This window comes from Mytilus edulis, chromosome 9, assembly GCF_963676685.1.
Source record: "Mytilus edulis chromosome 9, xbMytEdul2.2, whole genome shotgun sequence".
In the NCBI taxonomy this organism is placed as follows: domain Eukaryota; kingdom Metazoa; phylum Mollusca; class Bivalvia; order Mytilida; family Mytilidae; genus Mytilus; species Mytilus edulis.
The window spans coordinates 76934929-76945037 of NC_092352.1; the positions used below are offsets into that span (position 1 = coordinate 76934929).

The 10109-nt window shown below is 33.4% G+C and overlaps 1 protein-coding gene across 1 annotated transcript; it reads left to right on the plus strand.

The window, feature by feature from the left end:
• The first annotated feature begins 5145 nt into the window (after positions 1–5145).
• Positions 5146–10067, plus strand: LOC139489079 (tropomyosin beta chain-like). The gene is made up of 4 exons (XM_071275194.1): positions 5146–5294; positions 6024–6309; positions 7370–7398; positions 8445–10067. The coding sequence occupies exons 2-4, from the start codon at positions 6030–6032 to the stop codon at positions 9201–9203; spliced, it is 1068 nt and encodes a 355-aa protein (XP_071131295.1). The 5' UTR covers positions 5146–5294; positions 6024–6029; the 3' UTR covers positions 9204–10067.
• The last annotated feature ends 42 nt before the right edge of the window (positions 10068–10109 follow it).

Genomic DNA, 10109 nt, shown 5'->3' on the forward strand with positions numbered 1-10109 from the left:
CGTTTTTGGAAATATTACCCAGTATGCATTAGATTCTGAAACGAATATCAAATTGCTACTATGCAAACAATGTGTGAATATGGGGCGTGATTGATAATGAGACTACTCTCCACAAAATACTGACCAAACTAAATGGTATTTAAAAAGATTAAAAAGAAATGGTATGAGTGCCAATGAGACAACTCTCCATCCAAGTCATTATTTGTAAAAGTAAACCATAATAGATCTAAGTACGGTCTTCAGCACGGAGCCTTGGCTCACACTGAACAACAAGCTACAGAGGACCCCCACAAATGACTATTGTAAAACCATTCAAACGGGAAAATCAACGGTCTAATCTATATAAAAAAAAACGGGAAACATTTATGAACCACATCAACAAGCGACAACCACTGAACATCAAGGTTCTGACAGGTGCAAATAAATTCAGCGGGTTTAAATGTTTTAATAGGTACCAACCTTCATCCTTACATGAAACAATAGTGTAACATCACAACATAGAAAGACACACTGACAAATGATCAATTGAAATGGTTTAACTCAATCAAAATACATATGAAAACAAACAATTGAATATACACTGAACGGATACATTTCATCTGCCACAATGTAAATACAAAATCATTAAAAAATCAAGACCGTACCTTTCAATATACAAGAACTAGACGAAACGAAAAAAAGTTGCTGAAATGCCGACCAATTTATCACTTTGGTTGGGATTTGGCATGTGGACAGAACGACCATACTCGTCAGTTAAAGGCTTGATTATATATCAATTTTTAGACATACCTGTATGGTAATTTTCTTTTATATGTATCCTTTTTTAAAGATATACTTAAAACCAAATAAGATATTTTATAAACCAAAAAGAAAATTTTTAACTATAAAATAAGATATCTCATATATCAAAGAAGATATCTTATCAAACAGTCTATAAATATATCTTATTAAGTTGATAAGATATTTTATTTCTGCAAGATATCTGAACATGCATAGCATATTTGCCACTGGGCGTTAAGCAACCAACAATCTATCAATCAATATAATATAGCTTTAATATATTATAGGGTGTGGTATGATTGTCAATGAGACAACTCCACACAAGAGACCATTTGTCACAGAAATTAACAACTTTAGGCCACCATATGGCCTTCAATGATGAGTAAACACCATACCGCATAGTCAGCTTTATAGGCCTCGAAATGACATATGTAGTTTAACAATTCAAACAAAACTAACGGCGTGATTTATGTACAGACTAATGAGAAAGAAAATCAAATATGAAATACAGCAAAAAATGGCAACCGAAAGGCGGAGAGAATCGGAGACGGCAAGGGATTGAATTAGTTGAGTTATGCTACTCAAAGAACGTGGTTGATTTTGTTTTCGACTACGACTACTATACATTGAAAACGCATACATTTTAGATTGTCATCAATCAACTTTCAAACCAATTAATCTCAATTTTCTCATTTTCGTTATAATTAATAACATCATATTTTACGAGATGAAATTACGTAAAGGTGTTCCAGTTATTTTATAGTATATTCTCTGGCGGTTTTTTTTTGACATCCGAAAATCGTAAAATAATCGGAACAGTAAATGTAGATACCTAAAAACATTCGACAGAACATTTTCTTGGGGGGGGGGGGGGGGGGGGGGGGGGTTCTGGACAAATTATTTTTTTCGCCTTTTTTCTTTCAATTTTAGCATTACATATAGTGGCAGCTGAGGGTGAAACAAACAATTTTTTTTTCTCACAATCAAAAACAAATTTTTTTTTTCTCCAAAAACTGGAAACAAACTGTTTTTTCCCAAAAAACCATAGCCCCCCCCCCCCCCCCCCCCCCTAGAAAATCAAATGCTGGCTGCCTAAGTGGTAAGTACTGTTATTAGTACGAAAACACATAACACGAGGATACTATATTTAGGAAATAAACACAACTAGTTGCAGTATTAATGTTCTCATTCACAATCATGTGTTAAATTCAGACACAAGATGGCCCAAGTAAAAAAATATATGTAGATACGGTAAACCGGCCGACATAACAATGTATTTTGAAACACTATCCCACCTCATGTTTTTATCACTGAAGTGGAGAAAAATCTATCAAATCAATATAAATAATATATCCAAAATTATGGTGATTCGTAAAATATCAACCCCCATTGCCTATAATCTTCCGTCACACTTGATTATCTACTTCGTATAAAGAAAATTCATTAAAACAATCTGAGTTATCTCTCTTTATTCCCTAACTTGACTTGTATATTTTATATGGTGACTTTAATGTAATGTACTACTGTTCTGTATCTAACCAACATAACCAGAGTGAGCAGCATGATAAAGGTTGGAAACTAAAGATAATGTGAATGATCGTGAAAAATTAAGTAATGGCCGAAGGGCCCTGTGATTAGAGAAAACATTAGAAATTTGAATTTATTGGCAAAGTCTTGAAACTTCCAAGGGGACACCCGCCACCCACGCTGGACCGGTAGTTTATTTTTTCTCCATCACATCATCTTATATATCCTCTAAAGACTGCAGATGCGTATCTACGGTTAAAGTTTAGAAGTAACACAAGAACCAATGATTCAATCTTTTGACATGTTTTAGTCAAAATATAATTGTACTTTTGTTTTAATAAGAAGGCATAATGAATCCGCTCCTGAATGGTATAGTTGCATATATCTTTTTGTTTGTTTGTCCTCCGTAAAACATTTATTTTGTAGAGACGGCACACTACATAGAGGGCACAGTTAACACACAGTGAATGATATTGAAATAAAAAAAAACCATACAAATGTCTATCTAAATTCCTTCATAATTATGGGATTATCAAGGAATAGTTGATATAAGTTTGTACCAACATGAGCAACATGACGGGTGTCACATGTAGAGAATGATCTGCTTTCTTCCAATTGATACGATATTCCCGAGCTTGTATTTCCTATCATGATTTCCTTGATAGAGGATTGTTTATCACAAGGGTGCTATTAAATCACGAGTTCCAAATGGTGAAGTTGAAATTTTAGGGACACCATCACGAGCTATTGACCGTTAAGGAATATCCGTTTCACCTGTGTTAGGGTTATGTTCCATATGTCGTAACTATAGTACAGTTCCCTTTTAACGTATGTGACTCCCCAATTAGACGTATTACCGGGTTTTTACTAACATGAGCAACACGACACGTATAGCAGGATCTGCTTACCCTTCCGGAGCTCCAGGTGTTAATTCGAAGTAAGTATTTATGTGTGTACTATAATCAGAAACCTTTGGACCTGATTGGAATTTAAAAAAAAAACAGAGCCACATTAGTGAAAATTAATGTTAAAATGATTTGGCACTGCATTTGGATCATGGTTATTTTCATTTCCTTATGCTTGGAACTATAGCCCAAATTTTTTAACAGCTTTCAAACACTTTTTGGGCAATTTATTTTCTTCAATCTTATTCTCACAATATGTACATTTTGCTTCTTTAACAGCCATTTGGTTTTTGTTTCCATAATTTGTCAAACTCTGAGAAAATATCTTTCACACCATTTTTTTTATACATGACTTTGCATACTAAGTGGTCTCGGCTTTTTATTAGTTCCAAAACATCAGATTTAATCCAATGTCTTATGTCTTTTTCAACCATTAATTCTCTTATTGGTGCTAATTCATCTAGAACCAATATAAACATATTTACATCTTTTGACATCAGACTCGGACTTCTCATGAACTGAATTTTCATGTGCGTATTTTTATGCGTTTACTTTTCTACATTGGTTAGAGGTATAGGGGGAGGGTTGAGATCTCACAAACATGTTTAACCCCGCCGCATTTTTGCGCCTGTCCCAAGTCAGGAGCCTCTGGCCTTTGTTAGTCTTGTATTATTTTAATTTTAGTTTCTTGTGTACAATTTGGATATTAGTATGGCGTTCATTATCACTGGACTAGTATATATTTGTTTAGGGGCCAGCTGAAGGACACCTCCGGGTGCGGGAATTTTTCGCTACATTGAAGACCTGTTGGTGACCTTCTGCTGTTGTTTTTTATTTGGTCGGGTTGTTGTCTCTTTGACACATTCCCCATTTCCATTCTCAATTTTATTCTTCATATACTCCAAGCCAAATTTATATTTCTACATGTATATAATTTTGACAAAAAAATCAGAATTGAGTTTGATTGAACAGCAAAACAATCTATAACGTTTGAGGTCATAAACAAACCTAAATAGGTGTAAAAAGATGAACCAAAGCCTTGACATTTGGGAAGTAGACTGCGTGGGAAGGACAAAAGGGCAGACAGAATGAAATTGAAATAGGATACCCACTAACTTTTTGACTATTAGACTGTAGAAAAGGTCTACGTTTTTTTTTTTTTGGCTTATGTGTTTTTATGTTTTAATATTAGTATTGTGTATGAGTATTGTGTAAATGTGTGTATTTGTCGATTATAAAAGCTCAAAGAGCTTAATATATGTTTACTTGTTTTGTTATATGACATGCCGTCTATAAATAAAGCTTTGAATTGAATTGTATTGAATGGCTTGTCCCTCTCAGAAGTTAGTCAGCCCACCTCATTTTTCAGTCTACTCTAACGCCACTGCAAAGAGGGGCAAAAGATTCCAAAGGGACAGCCAAACTCGTAGATTGAAAAAAAAAACAACTGACAACGCCATGGCTAAAAAAGAAAAATACAAACATTTAGCTATTACTATTATCTCTTACTATATATCTTTACCTTTGCTGATTTTGTACTTTTGTACAATCGAAAAAAAAGTAATGTACGGTTTTGTTTTGTAATGTTGATTCGGGAAAATTTAATGAAGTCCAATATTATAATTTATACTTTTCAAATAATTATTTTTTTCCGTTTCACGAACCTACTACTAGCATAATAGTTTTAATGACTGTACAACAAGATTTGTAATAAAATGGTGACAATAGGCGTAAAATAAGTAATACTGTAATACGGACCAATATTCGATTTTATTTTAGTGAGTGATATCATGCCTAAACGACAGTTAAACAGTTTTAAACTATATAACTATAATTTAAAAAGGATATTATATTTCTATTTAACAAATTGATCATGTGATTAAAGTAACAGTCTTCTTTGTTTAAATGGCAAGAAATCTTTTGTTTTATGTATTCAAATTTACTGATGTATGCATTCTTAATTTCACAGGCCAGCAAGTTTTGTTCGTAGCTTTTAATATATTTTATTATTTTCTGCTTACGTATATAAGTTTTGTGACAAACATAAAATATTTTAGTGAAGAAAAAGAAAAATGCAATAAAGTAAGTACAAAAATTTATTTTATCAATCAGTCATTAATATTTTAAAAGTATCCGTTTTTTTATGTACGTTTGAGAACAGTAAAGTCAAATGGTATTTTTTGTTGTCATCGGTATATCGTCTTATAAACTTCCTCTTTGGTATCGAATGCTAGCATCCAGTACGGGAGGTGGTGGTTTCGAGACCGAAAGTTTTAAAAATGAATAAAATTGAGAATGGAAATGGAGAATGTGTCAAAGAGACAACAACCCGACCATAGAACAGACAACAGCAGAAGGTCACCAACAACATTGAAATAAAACTGTACAAGACCAGCAATGTCAATATTCCTCAGATTAATAGTATAAAAAGAATGTTACTAACTTTTAAAACTGTGCAAGACCATTACTGGAAACATGATTCGATTGATGCCAGTTATAGTAATAATATTGAGGGTGTCGGCAGCTGGGTGTCGGTCCTATACAAAGCCGCTTTATCATACCACATTTACATGTTCTCGTCCTTATATGTATGTAATTTTTGTCACTGGACATTAACCAGCAATCCAACCAACTATCGTATGTGTGTTGTTGATAAAAGGGGGAAATTGTTATTTTTTGCTGGAAATATATCAGATACTAAAGAGATTGATTTTTTGTTGTTTACATTGTATCCAGTGGCGAATATTTCAGACAAATTGAGAACAATCATATAATTTTTTTTTATAATTGATTTTATTATCACATTTTCAGGAAAATATGACAGCGAAATACAGTAAAGACTGTATAACTAAGAACATCGTTTTCATAAAAGAAAACATAGCGTCTGTAGATAGACTGTTAGATATTTTACTGGAGGGGGATGTTATACAGATGCACGAGAGGGAAGATGTTGTAGCTAAGATGCCCGGGGAACGGGTTCATCATATGATAGACATTGTTCTAAAGAGGAGGGCACAACATATCTTCATTGATGCTTTAAAAAGAACCGGACAGACACTGATCGTAGATAGAATCTTAAACACACAAAGAGAACTCGGTAAGTATTCATTTAAAAAGTCAAATCACAACAAAAAAACCCGACTTCCAGAAAAATTCAAAACTGAAAGTCCCTTCTCAAATGGCAAAACCAAACGTTCAAACATATCAAACGAATTGATAACAACTGTCATATTCCTGACTTGATACAGATATTTTCTTATTTAGAAAATGGTAGATTAAACCTGGTTTTATAGCTAGCTAAACCTCTCACTTGAATGAAAGTCGCATAAAATGCAACTATTATATAGAAAAGCATTACTTTTTGTTATTTGGATTCATACATTGTCAAATATACTATACATTTAATCATAATAAATACAATATAAAACATAAGAAAATAAATGGTTGATTACCAACATATGAATTCGACAATGATCGAAGTGATATTAGTAGGCAGTTTCTAAAACAATATAAGACATATGAAACTTTTTTAAGTACGGCGAACTAGTTAGGCCTCTAGGAGCAAAAATAAATGTTCGTTCAGTTGCATAACGTCTAAAACCCTTCCTGCAGTTAGTTAATATTATATAGTAAACTCTTCTGCAATCTTATTGTTTTACCTTTATTCTTCCGATAGATCTCTGATTTTGCTATCCTTACTCGACGTGTGGAATCTGAATTTTAATTATATTGACCTTTCCATGAAGTCAATTTTTGCTTTAATCGAGTATATAATATATTCTGAACAACTATTTTAATGAAACTATTTTTTTTTTACTATTCTAGAGAAATTAGGCATAGTCAGGATTTCTTTTTACATAAATCTTCATATAATGCTGAGTTCACACGTACTTCGAATTCGATTCGCATTAACTAATTCGAATTAGTTTAATTCGCATTCGAAACGTTTTACGTTCTAACGTTAATCCGAATTCGAATTGCAATGCGCGCCAAATCCGCTTTACTTTCCTAACGACTTTAATTAAAAAAGATGAGTGTTTGAGGGCGATTAGCGAATTCGATTCGCAGTCGATACGAATATAATTCGAATTAAATGAACGTGTGAACGAGGCATAAGATTGAAACCATTACTTATGACAAATATGTTTTTGTTTTAGCTCAAATAAAAGAACCAAAACCCCACACGGTAAGTTTCATTTATTTGAAATTCTATTGCGTAACATAGAAAACTCATTAACTCATTCATAAAACGTATCTTGTTCTCGCTGGATATCTTAAAGATTTATCGTACCTAAAAAAAGATACAGTAATCATAGTTCCAACAGAATATCGCAAATGATCGTACCCATGGAATTTCGAGATGATAATTATGTTGTTCCCGCGGAATATCGTAATGATCGTTCCTACGGAATATCATAATGATCGTTTCTATGGAATATCGTAAGGATCGTTCCTATGGAATATCGTAAGGATCGTTTCTACGGAATATCGTAATGATCGTTCCCTTGGAATATCGTGATGAGAGAGACAATCAACGATCATATGGTCGGAGGTATTTCACCATAAAGAGGAACATTTGTAGAGAAATGACTTAAAATGTATAAGACAGTCCATTGCATATGTGCCAAAAGAGAAAAAAAATAGAAGCTTTTGATGATCATAATTTAGCCACATATTTTGATACAGTGCTTTGTTCCCCTGTCCGTACGGGCTGAAACTCCACCTACCACAAGATGTACCAATAATAGAGCATATGTATTCCCCAAGACTTACAATGAACTGTTTAATGAATTCTATCCTTAATGTTTGTACATGTGTTTTGAATGACAATACAGTGGAGCTACAAGCTACTTCATAAATTTGCCGTTTAAAAGTATGAGACATATGCAGAAGGAGAACTGTGTTAATTGACGGTCCAAAACCCGAATAAAGGAGGAGGGAAGTCATTTTTCTTTTAATTGGCGCAACTGTATATCTATTTTGGCGCAAATGATACTATGTAATTGTAAAACATTGGTACAATAAAGAAAACAAGTTGTGGCGCAAAAGGATGCATTTTTGGCGCAATCGGATTTCTCCCAAAATTTACAAGTTAAAAGGCAATAAACTGAATAGCATGCGACGTAAATAGGCGATACAATGAATAGAATAAAATAAACAAAGTTCCAATGCTATAACCAAATAGGATATATGTATTTACGATTTCTTAATCTTTTTTTCTTCATATTTTAGATATCCTTACTTACACCAAAGATTGCAACGTATGCGCCTTTCCACCGGGAACACACATCTTTGTGGCAACAGAAAGAAAATATGATAGAGAGAAAGTCACATGATGAATATAAAAGTCTGTTAGAAATAAAACGTCAAAACGAGGCTAGGATAAAACAACTAGAACATGAAATGGAGAAGGTAAGAAGGACAGAGCGAAAAAGATACAAACAGTTGGAAAAGGAATACAGAGAACTGACAAGAAGCAACAATGAACTAAAAGCAAAAGTAGACGAACTGAAGATTCAACTTAATGCACGTGATGAATTTATTAAAACAGCCAGGAGTAGGTCAAGTTATGGCCAGGACGAGGTTGATTCATCCGTTAAACATTCTGACAGTACCTTCCTCGATTTAAAGAAATCCCAAGAAAATTTTGAAAACAAATTGATGAAGGAAATGGCGAAAGGTCAACAACAGTTACTGAATATCGTTCAAGAATTATCACAGAAGAATGTAATACAAGAAAAAAAGCTTGCCGAAGCCACCGACAAACTGGAGACAGCCACGGCAAAGCTAAATTCTGTAGCCGAGAAGATTGATAATCGGCTTGATGGACACGACGGTCGTAAATCTACGTCAAAATCTTCCGCGTCGACCAACTTGAGCGAAATGACTTTACCGCCATTGAATAAATTGGGCAAACATTTTTCCGATGGACTCACGCGTCAAAATACATTTATGGATGGTGTTGGCGTGCCTCATAAATTCAAAGAGTGAATTCCTTTCAATCTTTGAAAGACTGATTTTAATCATTTTTTTATAATCATGTACGCTAAAATAATGCACCCGTCAAGAATAGGTCGTGTCCTTTTTATTTTAAATCAGTGTGCAATTTATTGGTGTAGGAAAAGCAAAACAAATCTCATAATCTTTAACACAAGATAAACACTCATTAATGAAGTACTAAGAATGTAGGTAAAACTACAAAAGTACGCTACCAAAAGAAGTATACACAGAACTATAGTTTTGTAAGCGACAATGACTTCAGTACAACGAAGTAACTTTTTTATGCAACACCCTCTTTACTTGAGAGTATCTCAAACTCCAATGGCCGTAACCGTTAAATCGATTCACACCAACTTTGTCATATGTTTTAAAAGTAGATGGTACATGTCTTGGTGAATAATTCTTTAAGCTATCAATTCAATTGAAAAACTACTTTTATTGTAACTTTACTTCCTTCTTGACTGCGTTTATCTTAAAAATTGAATCTTCGGCGTTCTTGACTTTAAAAACGTCCGCGGTCATAATCTAACACTTCGAGGTCACATTAGGAAGAATTCATTAAAATATCTTATAATTACAGAAACATGGAGTTAAGATATTACTTGCCGATACACATTATACCAATAAATAACGTTTTAGCATGGGTGTGCAACTTTGATATTTGAACTTTTGTATTATATACAAGCGTGTCTATATATTTTCATCTTCGCTAGCCAAGGGTTACGATCCACTTCCCACCATGGAGAGGAGGGAAGTGGATCGTAACCCATGGCTAGCGCGAAGATGATAATTATATTCAATACTAGATGTAAAATTTTAATTCATAAATAATTATAATTAAAATCAACAGTTGGAGGTTGCTGTGTTTAATTCTTTATTTAATATTTATAATCACAT

What these genes read in the sequence shown, in the direction of transcription:
- LOC139489079 (XM_071275194.1), top strand. Translation starts at nt 6,030, where the DNA reads ATGACAGCGAAATACAGTAAAGACTGTATAACTAAGAACATCGTTTTC. An exon ending in AAACACACAAAGAGAACTCG is followed by an intron (nt 6,310 to 7,369) that starts GTAAGTATTCAT and finishes TTTTTGTTTTAG; the next exon opens with CTCAAATAAAAGAACCAAAA. An exon ending in AAGAACCAAAACCCCACACG is followed by an intron (nt 7,399 to 8,444) that starts GTAAGTTTCATT and finishes TTCATATTTTAG; the next exon opens with ATATCCTTACTTACACCAAA.